The sequence below is a fragment of the Urocitellus parryii genome, chromosome 1, assembly GCF_045843805.1.
Source record: "Urocitellus parryii isolate mUroPar1 chromosome 1, mUroPar1.hap1, whole genome shotgun sequence".
Taxonomy (NCBI): domain Eukaryota; kingdom Metazoa; phylum Chordata; class Mammalia; order Rodentia; family Sciuridae; genus Urocitellus; species Urocitellus parryii.
This window is the reverse complement of record NC_135531.1, coordinates 36,740,372-36,758,887: the sequence shown is the minus strand read 5'-3', so window position 1 is coordinate 36,758,887 and position 18,516 is coordinate 36,740,372. Positions and strand designations below refer to the sequence as shown.

Sequence of the window (18,516 nt, the reverse complement as noted above, 5' to 3'; positions counted from 1 at the left end):
ATAATAAAGATGAAAAACTCCAATTGCTCAGTACTTGTACTGTAACTTTTCTATGTTTAGATACACAAATACATACCATTATATTACAACTGCATACATATTCAGTACAGTAACATACAGATTTGTAGCCTAGAAGCATTAGCCTGCATCATAAGCCCAGATATATAAAAGGCTATGCCACCTAGATTTGTGTAAGTGCACTCTATGATATTTGCACCACGATGAAAGGATGCATTCCTCAATGCTAAGCAATGTAGAACAGCACATTAAAATCCCCGAGCGGAATACCCTCAAGTATTTGAAGGACATGGGTTCCCATGAAGGCAGAAGCCTAAAAGTGCTTACCAATGGTACCGCCCAAAGCCATTGCTCCAGACATCTGAGCTAACAATTCTGGGTCCGGTTTTAAGCCTCCAAGTGTGGCTGCCAGGCCTCCAGCAACCCCAATCATACCCAGTGCATTGCCAAGACGAGCTGTCCCCTGGGTGGAAAGGCCAGCCAGGGCACCAACACAGCACAAGCCCGAGCCTAGGTACATGATCTTTTCAAAGGAAAGGGGAAAGAGAGAGAGAGAGAGATTATTAAAACCTTCCATCTATTAGATTAGAGAGGACCTCTCTGATGGAAACATGATTCTCTAAGGACAATTTAAGTTTGGATAACAAAGGGACAAATCTGAGCTCTTTTCATATTTCAGTATGTTTTCCTACCTGTTAGGAATATTAGCATGTTAAATACTTTGTGTTGTATTTGCAATTATACCATTATGTAAATTGGTTTCTTCTGGGTTATACACATGTTATACATAAATACATATAAAAATATCTAAATTTAATGGAGTTATTGTTGGATGTGATACTAAACCTGACCAAATGTTACAAAGGAGTTAAGCCCTGATGTCATAAGAGCCAGGAAATGTGCATAGACTTCACTTGACTTAGTTTCATGAGACCAACATGAAGAAAGAATCACTATCTTCAATTTACAAAAGAGAAAATCTAAGACTAAAAAGATTACATGATTTCTTCAAGGTCAAATGAAAAGGGCAAATCTGGAATTCAGACTTTCATGTCCCTGACTCATTGATTCAACTCTTCCTAAAAAAATATTGTTAATTCAACAAATACTCCATGTTAGAAACACAGAAGAAACCAGGAGAGACATGATTCTTCTGTTACAGAGGTTGCAATCAGTGACAGTCATTGAAAAGAAATGGAAAATAGTTCAGATCAAAGTTGAGGCTCTATTATATTTTGACTGGGAACTTTCAAAGTTCAACTTGATTATTTCTCTTTTACTATTCAACATTAATTTTTAAATTTTCTTTTTAAAAATGAATTGGCCTGACATTTCCTGGTAACAACATGACTTACTGGATTTGTAGAAGTAGAAAGAAAATAGGAAAAGTTCAGCAAGGCCCTAAGCAAACTAGCAAGACCCTGTCTCAAAAAATTAAAAAGAGTTGGGGATACAGCTTGGTGGTAGAGTGCCCAAAAAGGACAAAGAAAGCAGGAAAACGACTAAGTTCTTAATAACAAAAATTTGTCAAATTAATCACTGATTATTTCATTGAAACCTTAAAACAACCCAGCCATGTACATAAATAAGGTACTAATACCTTCTCAACTTTTTTTTCATGTAAAAATTTAGGGACAGGTAAACCCCCATTAGCAGGCAACTCTATCTGTAGAATCCAGGGTCCTTATACTTAGAGAATGGTAATTACTGAATTTGCTTGGCAGAGTAGTATTTTCTTAAGAGTTTGAATTGTGGTAATAATAATGTTAAATCTAATAAGGAAGAAAACACAGTGGTAAAAATAAAACCATTCAAAAATCCTCTTACTTGTTCAATGTTATAGCCACTATAAAGGGCAGCTAAATATCCACCCACGAAGGTGCCAGCAGGGAGCAGATACAGGTAATTATATTCTGGGGGATCCGTGGGACGCTTGAACATGTCCAGCATTCTCTGAGTCACCAGAAAGCCACCTTATCAAAGCAAAGGGAAGACAAAACAAAAAGAGGTGTCCCATTGAGCAGAGTGATTTTTTTTCCAAAAGTCTTATAATTTTTCTGTTTAAACATATTTTATCACCTAGGTATAAATATAACTTAAGTAACATTTTTAGAGTATCAAAAATAAAAATCATTCTACTATTCAAGCCAGAAATTAGAGGGAAAAAAAACCCTACATATTTTCACGTATATTCAGGAAGGAAACTTGCTATCAAAATGCAAAAACAACTATTTCTGCATGACTAAAAGCAAACAGCTCTTCAAAAAGCTTGGAAATGCAAAAGATCAATAGTCAGTATTTTTTTTCTTTTTAAAAATATTTTGTTTTAGTTGTAGTTGGACACAATACCTTTATTTTATTTTTATGTGATGCTGAGGATTGAATCCAGCACCCTGCCCATGCCAGGTGAGCATCTAACTGCTGAGCCACAATCCCAGCCCCTATTTTTTTGTCTTAGTATTAGGTTACTTCATTTGATAACTGTACTAAGTGATAAAGAAAAAATAGCATATGGACAGGCACCATGTTTCTTGGACACATTAAAGAATCTTAGCTACAAAATAGCACCAAATGAGACTCATACATGAATAGTGTGTTAAGCTTTCAGTTTTTAGGAACAAACATTGTCTGCAGTAAGCCAGAAGACTAAAATGTTATAAAAAACTATATGCCTTTGTAGATGTTAGGTGATAGCACTAAATCATTGTAATCCAAAACTATGCACTTGATAACTTTCTAGTTAACTTGTAGCAAGACATCATTTTGTTTGTTTGGGGGCATGGGGAAAGTTGTTCTTTTATCAACAGAGTTTCTAACAATTACAAATGGACAAAATTATCAAGTTTCCTTCACAAAGAGCATTTATGGTCTGAGTAAAATATTCTTTCATGATACAGTTAGTTTCTTAAAGTCAGAAAGTCCACTTTATTCTGATTTGAATTTGCAGCCTATGTCTTCATTAAAAAAGTACTCTAAGCTGACACAGTAGTACATGGTTGCAATACCAAAATAAGGAGGCTGAGAAGGGAGGGTCACAAGTTCAAGGCCAGGTTCAGCAACCTGGTAAGGCACTGTCTCAAAGTAAAAAAGGGCTGGGGATGTTGCTCAGTGGTTAAGCACCACTGGGTTCAATCCCTGGTACCAAAAGGAAAAAAAATAGCACTCTAGGTTCTTTCATGATCATCATACCTGCAATGTTGACTGAGGAGATGAATGTAGCAAGAGCAGCAAGACCCTGAGAAGTTGTGGAAGGATACAAATGTCCCCCCATCAGCGCCAATCCACCAACTGCTGTCAAACCTAGAAAGAAAACATTAATATGGTGATTATAGAGGTAACTCCAAATGAAATGTCACAGCTGAAGGACAGACCTGTCATACACAGATTCACAAGGGGAAAGTTCTCACTACCAAACACAAAGCAGCCTCTTTGTGCCTCCATTCAGACATAAACGATTTTCCTAATGAGGACTATAGATAACACACCTCCACACTTTTCTCACTTAAAGTACTATCGTGGGCAAAATGTTAGCAAAACCTTTCCTCCTTTTGCATTAGAATCTGACCTTCCTGTAACTTTTTTGCTCTGACCCTGACTGATATAAATCAACAATGCCACTAGACAACATTGCTTTTAGGGAAAAGTGTCCACAGGTAGATACCTTATAAACAGACTGGAAAGGACTAAGTGAACTATAAATACTTGATGGGGATGCCGCAGCTTTGGGCTTTCCTGAGTATAGAACCTCTTGAAACTTGACATCTCTGCAGAAATCCTAACAATGTTATAAGAAATGACCATGGATGGCTGGGAACGTAGCTCAGTGGTAGGGTGCTTGCCTGGCATACGTGAGGCCCTGGGTTTGATCTCCAGCACCACCAGAGAAAAAAGAAATGACCTGTTGCCTGTTCCATGTGTGTATCATTTCCTCATGTTGGAGCCATCACTGGGGGCCAAAGAACAGTTCCTAGGCAGCCACGTGGATGGCAGCTTGGATCAGAGTAAAGAAATGCCTGATGCTGTCTCAGCAAGCCAGTTCCTATCTCCTGTGCTTTATTGTGAACTGATACCACGTATTGGTATCACTTATTGAAACCTCGATAGGCTGAATGTCAGTTTGACTTAAGAAGAGCACCCATAGGATGTGGCAACTGATTCTGTGAAACAGGAGTTTTCACATTTCATCAGTGAAAACTTTTCCTTAAAGGAAATCATAATTGAAAGAAATACCAGTAGACCTGCATTGCTTGAAACAGAAGCAGCCCAAAGGGCTAATGCTGCATGACCTTTTACTTCACAACCCAACCCCCACCTTTGGGGAAGCTGTGAGTCACCTTAATAACCACCTCTTATACCAAGGGAAACAATTTGAAAACACAGACTTTATAAACCTCATGGAAAGTACTCCTAAAGCTAAGAAGCCTTTGAAAACCTAAGATGAAGCAAACACATGAAGAACAAACCTGAGATTGCATTAGTCACAGACATCAGTGGTGAGTGGAGAGCAGGAGTCACTCCCCAGACGGTGTGGTACCCCACGATGCCGGCCAAGCCAAAAGTGGTCACCATCTGAGAAAAGGCTAGATTGGGAGCCACAATGCCCAAACCCAGCATCCCAGTGAGACCTAGAGAAAGAAAGTAAAGAGTGTGAGATGACTTCCCATTATCTCAGATTAAAAAAGAACACATACATACCTCCACACACAGTCAAACATATGAAGAGTCTGTGTCTCACATTCCACTCCCTTGCCAATAAAGAGCAAATTACACATTTGGCATTTGAGAAGTAGGGGAAGGAGGAAGATATTATGGACAAAACACAACTTTCTGACCACTCCATCTCTCAAATACTTTGTAAAGATCCACTAATATTTATGAGTCACCTTAATAATAATTTGCACATTTTCCTTTGCAAAGCTTTGTCCTCTTCTGTGTTTCAACTTTCATTGACAATGCCACATGTATTTATACAAACATTTTTATTCCAGAATTATAGGCCTACAGAGGAGCTACAAAGCATTTTCTACTTGGGCAAGACATAACCTTTATAAGACAGGACTTTTATGAGGCCAATTTTATGTCACTCTCAGAATTGGCTGAGGAAGAGAGGTTTTAAAAGAGTAGGAAGGATTTCATTCACTCCAGCACCTCCCCAAAACATATGGCTTCCACCCACCCGGGACAGAAGTTTTGCAATTGCTCCCGAATCTGGACTGGACTGCTGGCCAGGGCAGTCAGCTCTAGCCTCAACACCAAGTCAGCAAACAGGATTTTACAAAGAAAAGGAAAAAAAAATACAAATTAAATTAAGAATGTGCAGAATACAAACAGTCAGTTCTGAACATACATCTTTAATTAGCGCCTTCCTTAATAGCAAACATGTGGATAGCTGCTCTGCAGCAGGAGAAAGGGTTACCTAATGGTCAGTGAAAATAGAACTACAGTGCATTACTGTAGAGAGGGAGGAACCTCTCACTTCTTTGGTAGGAACTATTATTTTCTAAACGGTATAACTGGGACATCTACAAATTGACATTAATTTTACTTTAAGTCATTCAGTAAGAGTGAAGGTTTATGTTTTTCTACCCACATACAATATTTCCAAGGTTCTAACACATGGCCTGTTAACCATCTGGAGGGAAAGTCAGATAAAATATTTGGCCTTCTAGTTAAAAATCAGAGAGCTGTTTAGGGTTGTAGTTAATCATAAGTTTTCCTAAGTCAGACTGCCTGGTTTAAATCCTCATTCTGGTGCTCTCCAACTGTGTGATCTAAAGCAAATTGCCTAAATTGTCTGTGCTTTGGTGTCTTTATCCATAAAATTAGTAACCCTGTCTTCATCTGTAAAAGAGTATAATATTATGCCTACCTTACTGAATTCTTTTAAAGAATAAAATTAGCCTAAGGCATATGAAATATTCAGCACAATGCCTAGCACTCACTAAATGATAATTCTTATTCTAACCACATTAGTCAGAAAATATTGAATTATCATAATCCATAGTCATTTGTTTGCATCAAAGAGACATACAAAGATCAATTCTTTAATAATCTAGCAAAAAGCAATATACCTTGACTCAATAAATATAACTGAAACCTAGAAAAATAAAACTGCATGCACTTTCCCATCATTTATTTAGGAATTTCAAAGATAAATAGAAATTTATAATGCTACTCAGAAAAAACTCCATGTGTGATACAATAATCTAGTTTCTTTTTTTCTTTTTTTTAAACAAGTGAGTGCAAGTAGGGACACTGCCCTATCTACTTGCAATGTTCATCACCAGAAGCTTTCCACTCATTTTGCTGAATCGAGCTCTTTATTCAAGGAGTTACACACTTAGCTTTAGAACATCTGGACTCACATGGGAATTCAGATAATGCTGAGGCTACAAGAATTCTGTGTGCCTGGTGCTTGTTCTTCGTTCTTTAAAGTTTTCCTTTGTTTTTATTTTGGCTCTAAGTAGATCTAAATATTTTTAATTTGTTCTATGAAAGAGAAACCAATTTTAAGTCAAATACCCAGATTTCAGTATCTAACAATGCATAACCATAATGAATATTTGTCACTATTTTACAATAATTCTTTCAGGTTTTCACAAAGTTGAACTTAAAAACAACAACAAAAAACTTATGTTAAATTTTAAAGAGATCAAAATCAAAATAGTAAATTTTTACTAGGTGAGTAATTTAGAATGTTAGTCAAATATCCAAAGGCTCTATAATTGCAGTGTTTATTCTTTAAGGCAAATATTTGGCTTCCCAGTCTTACCCAACTACTCAGATACTTAGCCAACTACTCACAACTGATGTTTTGCAAAGTACAAGATGCCCTTAACTACACTTACACATAACTTAACACCAACACAATCTGATATCCATCACAACCAATATAATCAGTGTGGATAGAAATATCAATGACTATATTTAAAATGTTTTCTATAAAAGGAATCATGCTCACAGCCTGGATGTCATTTCACATGGCTTCTCTTAAGTATTCAGCATACAGTTTGTGTCTCTGGAGTGGGGTTAATCAATCCCAAAGAAGTGAGACAAGTGGGGTGGGGTTGTGGCTCAGAGGTAGAGCGCTAGCCTAGCGTGTGTGAGGCACTGGGTTCGATCCTCAGCACCACATAAAAATAAAGGACTGTGTCCACCTACAACTAAAAACTAAATATTTAAAAAAGAAGAAGAAAAAGAAGTGAGACAAGTAACATGTTGATAAAAAGTCAAGTCTTTCAGGCCCAGTTATGAATGGAATCCACAGAACAACAACACCATTGCATTTACCTAATTTGACAATTACGACATTACATATAAAATGAACACAATCAGGTCTCTTTGCTACACAGCCAGGATCCTCACCTGCTGTGTAGGCAGAAGCTGTGGCCATGGTCCTCCTGAACGGTGTAACAGTAGCTGCCTTTTCAGCTTCTAGCTCAGCCACTGTCTTCTGTTTTACTGGGGCACCTTGAGGAATATTTTTCGGTGTGGGAGCAGGGAAAATCACTTCACCATCCTAACAGAGATCAGAAAATAGTATTATTATTTTTTTTTAAAGAGAGAGTGAGAGAGGGAGAGAAAGAGAGAATTTTAATATTTATTTTTTAGTTATCGGCGGACACAACATCTTTGTTTTTGTATGTGGTGCTGGGGATAGAACCCGGGCCGCACGCATGCCAGGCCAGCGCGCTACTGCTTGAGCCACATCCCCAGCCCCAAAAAATAGTATTATTTTAAAAGGTCAAACCAATATTTCAAAAACCACTTACAGAAATAACTGTTTTTAAAAAAAGCTATTCTACATATAATTTTACATAAGTATATTATAAATTCATAAAATTTATAACGTGTACACAAATATGTAATTTTTGTATTACACATACATAGATCTATAATTTGTATGTGTGTAGAACGTATATAGAAAATACAGATCAAACCCAAAAAAGCAGGCCTGTGGAGAGAACACTGCTTTATTTTATTCAATTTCCATTTGTTTCTGGTTTTCAAATGCAAAGAACATTTTCAGTGAGTTGTATATATTTGAGACTTTGAAATATTTTTCTTTAAATCATTCTCCACTTTTAAATAATTGTATTGGCATAAACCTGGTATGTCAGTATTTCACTAGAGCACATTAATATTTGAAAATGATTCTTGCCTGAACAAAGATTCTAAAATGAATTTACATTAAAAACACAGGAAGTGCCAGGAGCAGTAGTGCACATCTATAATCCCAGCAACTAGGGAGGCTAAGGCAAGAGAATTACCACATTCAATTGGCATTCAAGCCTGGCATCTTGAAAAGACTCTAACTCAAAATAAAATAATAATAAGGGCTGGGATGAAGCTCAGTGGTAGAGCTCCCTGGGTGCAATTGCTAGTACTGCAAAATTAAAAAAAAAAAAAAAAAAAAAAACACAGGAAGGAAGACATCTCTACTTACCTTCATCACTACAGTTCCTCTAATGACATGACCCATTGTACCAAAGTCAAAATCATCTTTCACTTCAAAATAAAAATTATCTTTGTCAGGGCTGATGGCCTTCAGGAGCTTGGTAATATTGTTGGAATACAGAGTACTGGCCTGGGTGGCCATCCGGCTGGGAAGGTCTGTGTAGCCTATATGAGTGACTCCCTAAATGAAAACGCATACAGTCAAAGAGGTATATTACCTTATGCTCACATTCTTTCCAAGACAATTCCCATTCATACTCAATACTAAGTTTTAAAATTATATATCTTTTGCATATATATACATACATTCTCTCAAACATAAGTACGAATTTCAAAAAGATCTTTAACTGCACCTGTTTTTAATTTTAAAAAGTTTCAGGTCTCAATTTTTTCAAATATTTAAAGGAATAAACATCCCCCTCAGAGGAAGCTGGGATGTAGCTCAGTGACAGAACACCTGCCATGAATTCTATTCCCAGTACTGCAAAAAAAAAAAAAAAAAAAAAAAAAAACCTCACAAATTAATAATAATAGTAGCATTCATTCACAGGCAGAAAATGTTTTTTTGCTATACCTTATGAATATAAAGTTCTCCTGGCTTAGTGGTTTCAAAGTTTCCGCCAGCTTCTGCAGCAAGATCCACAACAACTGAACCTTCCTTCATTGACTCAATCATTTCTTTACTAAATAAAACAGGAGCTTTTTTACCTAATAAAATTAAAGAAAACAATACAAATTATCACTCTGAGAAGCTTTATATTCTAATTGGTAAGGAGTCTCTGGGCACTCAGGAATTTAACATCTGCAATTTTAACTCTTTCCAAGATATCACCAAAGACCATAGGTAACACACGTTGAGATAGACCTTTCTCTACAGGAAAAAATATTAATGTAGGCTGTAAGGCCAGAGTGCAGGATGGAGCCATTCAGCTGGTGAGTGAGGTTTGCCACCTGCTCAGCATGAGAATCTCAGCCCTGCTTTTCCCAACTAGCTCATATACCCAGAGAGAAACAATTTGGTGTTTTTTTTTTAATGAATAATAATAAGCCATTACAGAAATCATGTTGTTCACTCAAGTTAAACAATTCATAAATGTCAAGAGTATAGTTGGTACTGCTTTACAAATTACAAAATAGACTATTTCCACACATCTTAACAAATATCACCAGGTTACCCAACACATTGTATTAACCTACCTTAATTTAACAAGGATAACTTCTAGGAGAGAACAGAAAGTGCCATGTCAACTTTATAAACAGAAAACAATTAAAAATAAAATTTGTGTTACAATCATCTAATTTTCAATCTACTTGACCGGTATACATACGATTCAAAAAGAAAAATAACACTCCTTTGTAGCACATGTGATAAAAGACTGTGAAGATATGAGGGTTTATGTGGTAACTCCTTTTTGCTACAAACTTCATATTGTCAAGATCAAGTTCAAATCCAGAGGCTCTCCTTACTGAAGGCCTTCCTTCCTGAGCTGAGGTGCTCTTCTAGGATGCCCTCCCATTACTACCCATTGGACCTTCAGCCTCAACCATAATCAGCTGGCTGCCACATGATTTGTTGGATAATCTCTGGTTCTCTCTTCTGAGTATCCATGGATACAATAAGCATCAAGACACATTTTTCCCAAAAGACAATGCCTTAAAGTCCTGATAGTTTCATAACTTCTCAAAATTCCCTGAAAGTATTCCCCCTTCCCTCCCCGACATAATCTAGCAAAGGATCCTTAAAAATATTTAAATCGTACTCGACCATGAGAATCCCATAATAAAGGTCATGTTCCTCAGCTCCCCAGTGAAAGATGGCAGTTGCATCCTCACAATGAGGTCAATCTAAAGTGCTCACCTGTACTCTCCAGATACTGCTGTCATCACCACTCCGACCCTCTCACCCAGAGCCACTTCTCTACTGCCCAACCTCCTGTTTGTTAGAGATTTTCCTTCCACCTTCCTTGTGCCCTCCGGTCATTGTACCTAAAATGACCCTTTGAATTCAGGTCTACCCCTTTGACTTGACTGAACAGACTTTGCAGCTACCAATATACAAATTCTTGGCATGTAATTTCTCTTGCCCTAGAAATTCTGGATTCCTTCTTCTTTCTGAGACATCAATAGCCAAGGATCAGTCCCTAGACTGCAATGCTACCACTCTGCAAGACCTCAAGTGGCCAAACCATTTAGCATCCTTCAAAAACACATGAAATGCACCAATCTATTTGTCTTCTCACATTTTACTCACTCAACCTGAATAAAACGACTGTGCAGTAGCTGATACAGTCTTAAAAAATACATATACATATGTGCATCTTAGAGATAACAGGTGTTCTATCCATATTATTTCTCCAAAACTCGATCATTTTGAAACAACAGCATACTCTTTCATGATGAGTGATTATTTAGTGTACAGACTGGTAGAGATCACCAGAATAATTTAAAAGTCTACTTCATTCAGAGAGGAATATTTAAAGATATAAAATTATTATAAGTAAAAAGCACATAACAAAGTAGTATACACTTATAAATGTGTATATTTCAGCATTTCTCATATATATGTACACACACACACACATATACTATATAGATTGTGGTAAATTCTGTCAAATAACATTTAACAAAATTATGGTATATTTGAATGGGGAGACCAAGTTATTTTCTTCTCTGCACTTTTTCTTATCTCTCAAATGTTCTAATTTTAAAATTAAGAAATCTTAATAAGGGCTACAGGGAATACAATGATAAATCTAACAGTGCAGCTGCCCGTAAGCACTCACATATGAAGCAATTTTTTTTTAATTCTGGAAGAAGTGCAGAAATAAAAATTAATAACAGATGGGGGAAAAAGAGAGCCAAAAGAGAAGCAGGGTAGTAAATAAAAGTTCCCAATGAGCAAATCCTCAAAAGAATAGGTCAAGAGAAAAACTGAGGAGACAATTTCAAAATACTATCTTACTCTAATAACCTAATATGATAAAAGTCAATGTCTGATAAATGTGGCATCATAAAATGTAAAGAACAAATGAAATAAGATGATTAGTTAGGTATTTGGAAGAAAAAAAGACTCTACCCAAACATAATATCCTTTTACTAGGTAGATCAGAATTAACTGTAAGAGAACCAACCCAACAAAAAAAAGAAAAGTGGAAGAAGAGAACTGCTTAAATATTTCTCTAGTTTGTGAATACAGAAACTACTTTCTAAATTCGAAGCAATGAGGGAAATTACAAAGAAAAGCATCAATATATTTAAATTTGAAAAATGTACATATTATAATCCTCAAAAATCACAAATGACACAAATTAGTCTACTAAAAAGTTCACAGAAATTTAAATAAAAACAAAATGCTAAGATTCTAATAGATAAATGAACAATAAACATAAATGGTCAATTTTTTAATGGAAAAAAAGTTCTACTACAGTCAAAGAAATATGGGGAAAAAGTAAGAAATTGTTTTTTTGGCCTCTAAAACTAGCAAAGTCAAAAAGTCATGATATCTAATGTTGAGATAAAACAATTAACTAAAAAACTTACTGATGAAATTATGAACTACACAGTCTTTCAAAAAATCAGTTCATTAAGTGTATATCAACTGGCCAAAAACATTGATATCCAGTGATGCTACTTCTAATATGTGATTAATCCTTGGAAAAGTAAGTGAAAATGCAGACATAGAAGTTATGCAGAAATAAATGTTACAAGAACTTTTTTTTAATTGACAGAAATAAATTAAAAGCCCAACTTTGGGGGAGCAATTAAATAAAATATGGCACATCCCAATAAGAAAATTCTGTAAAACCATCAAAATATATTTACAAGGATTCTTAATGATATATCATATTGTAGTAAATGGAAAGCTTTCAATTCTAAATGAGGGGAAAAGACATAGTACACCTTGATCTAAACATTATAAAAACACACTGAAAAAAAATACAGAAAGGAAATGGTAAAATGTTAACAGTATTCACTAAGTAGAGGGATCGCTTATATTATTTCCTATTTTCTAGCTATTTCGTTATTTTCTATTTTCTGTTTTGTACTTCATTGCCTCTCTAATAAAAGCCACAAATTGTTTTAATAAAAAATAAAAAAGTATCTCCACAAAATCACAACCATGTTCTCCTTTAATTAGAGAAGGTGGTTTAAGATTCGGTACTAGGGAGAATTAGAATAACTTTGAAAAAGCATCAGACCAAACCTCTTTACTTACTAACTGAAAAGGCTTCATGGAAAGTTACCTGTCCTCCCAACTGCAGCAGCATCCTAAATGTGTAGTTAGGATAGTATTTCAAAGAGCACACCAAAACACTTGTAAAAGAGGCTGGGGATGTAGTTCAGTGGTAGAGCACTTGCCTAGCATGTACTAGGCAATGAGTTTAATCCCCAGCACCACCAAAATATAGATATTTATAAAGGAAGACAGAGACACAACTAAAGATAGAGAACAGGACGTGTGTACAGATTGGTTCTATTTTCCCCCTACGTTATACATTGTAAACAATGTTTTCTGCAAAATCTTCCCAATATACAATCTGATGAGGTCCTAGAAATAAGGATAAAAGATTAAATGAGCATCTTGGGTATTTTAAGACATAACTGCAGAAGAGTTAATCAAAGAACACAGATGAAAGATATTTTCTTTTATGAAGGCACAATTGGGATTTCCCATTTTGAAGCTCATTGCTGTTAAATTTATCATTTATCTGCAAAAGATACAATATACAAAAATGCCAAGATTATTACATTTCCTAAAATTGCCCCTCTTTTAAAAATCACTTTGATATAAAAATAATTAAGAAAGAGAAAATGTTTAAATATTTCCTGGCACAATACAAACTGGGTGAAAGATGTGACATGATGTCCAACATTATGAAATATTGCTTGCTCCTTTCTGGTTCATGGACATGAAGTTCTCCTGGTAAAGTTACTCAGTTCCTTCCCATTTGGGAGTTATTTCCATACTGTTTGCCAAGACAATGGCAGGACATCAAGCACTCACAGTCATCATTCAAGTAGTCATTCATTCATTGACTCAATTTGTAATTACTTAGTGACTCCCATTTGTAGACTAAAGGAAACTTTTACTTATAACACTGAGGTTTTTTTGTTTGTTTGTTTGTTTTTTGGTCACGGATTTAGAGTTTAGATGACCCTAGCTGAAAAAAGGTTGTACTCGAAGGTTATACAACATTACTAGAAAAGCTGGGTATGTAAAGCAATCATCTGAAATTTTTAATTATAGACTTTTCCAATTGGCCAGCCATTATTTGGGGTGAGCATGAATACTGAAGAGTACTAGAAGACCTCTTGGAACCTCAGTGTACACCAAGAATTGACTGTAGACTCCCTATAAAGGCTTCACACAAGTGTACTGTTTCTTGATATATGCACAAATAAATTCATTATTAAGTGCTATTGAATTTGGAGTATATTTTCATAATCATATGTATCAATAAATTTATATTAAGATATGATTTTAAAAGCATTAAAATTGGGAACTGCTAGAAAAATGACTAATTTCTAAAAACAGCTTTAACAACTTATTGCTATGTAGCAAAATAATATATCAACTTCTCTATAACACTAAGTTCAAAAAGAGTGATGTACCTTAAACTAAATGACAAAGACCAAAGAGTTGCTGGAAAAAATATTTGTAATATACCTCTCTGAATAAATCAGGTCTAACATGATCATCTGAAATCAATAAATTCTCAGATTCTATCTTATTGGGAAAAGAATCAAGCCACGGCAGACAATTTCAATCACCCCAAAAAGAAAAAAAATATTAAGAAACCACTAAAAAATATTAAGAACAAAAAGACAGCAGATGAAATGGTTTACCACAAAATTTTATAATGACTCCAAAGAGCATTTAGCATTATTTCCTGGAATTATTCAATGGCGTGTAATCATGGGGAAATTCTTCACTTCCTGGCCTGTGAAGCATCAAATTAGACAGAGGCTCAAAAAAAACTTTCTGTTTTAACATGAACACAATATACCTTCTTCATATTAGCAAATAGATTAACAAGACAAATTACAGAATGTATTCATCCAAACCAAAACAGATCTCTCAGGAACAAGTACTAGAAAGACAAGGATAGTTCTTGATGTAGTGTAGCACTACTACATATTGAGCAAATGTAAAATTGAGAAGGTGAAGAAAAACAACCTGAACTTCACTGTTTACATATTTTAGAGTTTCATTGTAACAACACTGTTTCGCACTGAGCATGTTAGTACCTACCCGCACCCATTTACTCCTTTTGTCCCCACTCTGATTCCATTTCCTCTACACCGTCCATGAGCTTCAGGAAAGGTGGCCTCAGAAACCACTTCAGCAGCAGCCTGGCTGGCCTAAGGTAACCACATCACCTTACTGGTGACTGGCTCAGAGATCCAGGTGTAAGCTGAGTACCTCATAGCCCTGTGTACTTGGATTGGAGCAGAAATGGGTACATAACTCAATTAAGGCTAATAAGAACAAGGGAAAGTTTGCTAAGGGCTTCTAAATAGATTTCTGGCCTTAAGCCATAAGAAGTGGCTTGTCTCATTCCCTGGATATTATATGGAACAAACTGGAGTCCTGAGGACAAGGTCAACTCAAAGAGTAGGACAAAGTTGAAAGAACACAAAGGAGCACACCCCGAGTCCTCCTGACCACAAAACACTGATCCACAGGCACAACTGGACTTTTTCCTGTTAACATGAACAAAGATATCTGCTTCCTTGAGGCAGATTATGTTGGAATTTTGTTTCTGGCAGCCAAAGACATTGTAACTGATATGAGCCAAAGGTTCATTTGGAATTTCAAGATCTTGGATGAAATTTAAAATATTCGGCCTTAAAGCTTAAAAAAAAAAAACTGTCACACACGAAGACAAAAGTTTATACATATATATGTACATGTAAGAAAAAAAGATGATTAATTATGTAATAAATGGATATAGCAAGAAATTGCTGAACATCTGATCCACAGATCCATTATTTAACAAATCTCTGATTTAGCCAGCTCCATGGTGAAGCCAAGTACAGATGTGACACCTCCATCACGGTGAAGAGGCTATGGATAGATGTGCTCATGAACATGAGGAGATTTCTACCCATGCCTAAATACCTAAGCAAAGTGCTATACATGCAAGCTCTACCTCTAGAACTAGTGGACAACTTTTTCTGCACAATCAATTATTTGTATATGGAAGCAAAGGAATGTTTGGCTAGCAAATAGTTGACTTTTATAAATTGGATTCTTGGAGATGTTTCTAAATGTAATACTGTACTCACAAAATATGCCTCCATCAATAGCATCTTTTAACGGATTGGTCTCCAAATATCTATCTAAAGAAGAAACCTATAAACAAGCTTTTATCTCATGATTAAGAAACATGTTTATAACGATTTTTCAAGCATTATCTTAAAAACTAATCTCACACAACTACAAAATTCCATATATATAAAAACCAAATAAATCAAGATTTCACCATGACTTCATAAGATATAAGAATTCCCCAAACAGGAAAATAATCTGCCAAACTTAAAAAGCATCATGAATAAGGAACTATGATATTCTCATAGAAACTATAAGATTCTTTATTTTTCTTCCATGCATTTAATGTATGAATGTACATGAGCTATCAATATCCCTTCAAAATTAAGGCAATGAATATGTGGTACATATTCCAATTTTATTATTTTGTTAATATAAAATAATTAAAAGGTTTTTTAAAAAAAAAAAAGAAATAACTTTTTTTTTTCCTTCTATGTCCTTCAACTTAGGTCACAATGAAGTTAATTGACAAAGGTACCTTACAAAATTATTATCTTCAAGATAGGTACAGTGAAGCAAAATTGTAATCCCAACAATTTGGAAGGCAGATCCAGGAGGATCACAAGTTCAAGACCAACATGGGCAACTAAGTGTGACCCCACCTGAAAATAAAATTTTAAGAAGGATGGGGATCTAGCTCAGTGGTACAGCATCCATGTGTTCAATTCCTAGTATAAAAAAAAGATTTTTAAAAAAGATCATCTTCAGAAAATTCATATAAAATGCAGTTAAGTCATGTCTCTCCCCAAGGAAACCCATGCCAAACTGCCACCTAATGCAAGCTGGTATGTAACTTCAGGAGTGGATCCATAATCCTAAAGAGACCATCCTCAAGATGCCAATAAGCATCTTAGCCCTGAGTGCCATGGACAAGACAAGGCACCATGGACATAGAAGGTATTGCAGGAACCTTCCATGTGCCCTATACTGGGCTTTTCCTTCATTTATTCTTCAAAACACCTCTACAAGTAGAAATTTTTATCCTCATTTCAGAGATGAGGATTCCGATATTCAGAGAGACAAATCAACAGTTAAGTAATGAAATCAGAATTTAAAACTACTTGACTTGGGGCTAAAACTATGCTTTTTTCTCTGATTTTCCAAGAACGGATTAAACATAAACAGATAAAATAACAAAGTGGGGAAAAGAAAATAGACTGTTAACTATGCACAAAAATCAAAGTTTGTTTGGGGCTGAATTGCAAACCCCCACCCCCGGATTCACATGTTGAGGCCGAACCCCCCAGTACCTCAGAATATGACTGTATTTGGAGACAAGGCCTTTAAGAATGTAATTAAGTTAAACTGAGGCAAGTAAGGTCCACCCTAATCCAACCTGACTGGTATCCTCAAAAAAGAGAAAATTATGGGCTGGGGATGTGGCTCAAGCGGTAGCGCGCTTACCTGGCACGCGCGGGGCGCTGGGTTCTATCCTCAGCACCAAATAAAAAATAAAGATGTTGTATCCACCGAAAACTAAAAAATATTTTAAAATTCTCCCTCCCTCTCTCTCTCTCTCTCTCTAGAGAGAGAGAGAGAAATTAGATACAGAAAGAGACACCATGGATGCACACACACACAGGAAAGACCAGGTGAGAACACAGCAATTCACCATGGAAAGAAGCCCCAGAAGACAACAAAGATGGTAATAAATAAAATTTCTGTTGTTTAAGCTGTCCACCTGTGGTATTTTGCAATGGTAACCTTAAAAAACCAAGATGATGTTTTCTTATACCTGGGCTCATAATCAGGCAATATTTCTTAGCTTTTTGTACAGTTAGCTTTGTCTAGGTGATCAAGTCTTAGCAAAAGAAGTATGTGCAGAAGTGATGTGTGCCATTTGCTAGCTGTCCCACACACACTCCTCAAATTAGAGAGTGCCCAGAGTGACCTTCAGAGCCTCATCATGAAGACAGCAACACTGCCACACCCTGAATCTCCAGGTGACGATGGGAAGAAGAGATGCCCACCAATATATGAACCTACCTATTAATGTTAATGAGCAAGAAGTAAATTTCTATAATGTCGGAACTATTACATACTTTTGGGCTAATCTATGACAGTTGGTAGAGCTAAACCAACCTAAATAATATTGAAGCACAAGAAAATACAGTGAAAATGGAAGAAAAGAGATTCAGGATAATAATACACAGTGGGAAGTTCCAGTAAGTGAGCAATAACTATCAGTGTTGTTTCACCATTGAGGCAGCCTCAACCTCCCACTCCTTCTCAACTCAGGCACTGCCAGGGAGGACAGCATAAGGCTTCTTGATATTGCAACATACTTCAGGAGAAATAACAGACCAAACTAAAACAATACTCTGTGCCATAAATTTTCCTAACAGAACATTCGTTAAATTTGGCCTAGTCACTCAATAAGTTTGTTCAAACACACCCTAAGAAATCAAGACAGACAAGTGGCAATGGAAAACTCCAAACTCCTGGCACCCTTCTCCTGATGACAAGTTGCCCTGCCTGTGTTGAAAGCTACCAAGAGGTGTGTAGACAGCCTGTGGTTACTAACCCTAGATGTTGCAACATGGAAGTATTTCTCCCTGTCCTTCAAAAATTCTCAAAACAAATGAAAACTTTGTGGAGGTAATATTACAAAATTCCATACAGTCACAAAATAGATTTAAGGGAAGATGGTGGAAAAATCAGATAATCAGTTTTTTAAAAGTAATATAATTCCAAAGAAGTCAGAAATC

General features: G+C 35.9%; 1 protein-coding gene across 3 annotated transcripts in view; it reads right to left on the bottom strand.

Annotated features, from left to right (window-relative positions):
- The window catches only part of Nnt (nicotinamide nucleotide transhydrogenase), a 98,986-nt gene that overhangs the window by 50,914 nt on the left and 29,556 nt on the right, over positions 1-18,516 (bottom strand). For all 3 annotated transcript variants that reach the window (XM_026393624.2, XM_026393623.2, XM_026393622.2), the window contains exons 8-14: positions 9,050-9,183; positions 8,465-8,656; positions 7,384-7,537; positions 4,482-4,643; positions 3,208-3,318; positions 1,846-1,991; positions 346-541 (exon numbers count right to left, since the gene is read on the bottom strand). In XM_026393624.2, coding sequence (XP_026249409.2) covers positions 346-541; positions 1,846-1,991; positions 3,208-3,318; positions 4,482-4,643; positions 7,384-7,537; positions 8,465-8,656; positions 9,050-9,183 — 1,095 coding nt within the window. The remainder of the gene's footprint in view (positions 1-345; positions 542-1,845; positions 1,992-3,207; positions 3,319-4,481; positions 4,644-7,383; positions 7,538-8,464; positions 8,657-9,049; positions 9,184-18,516) is intronic.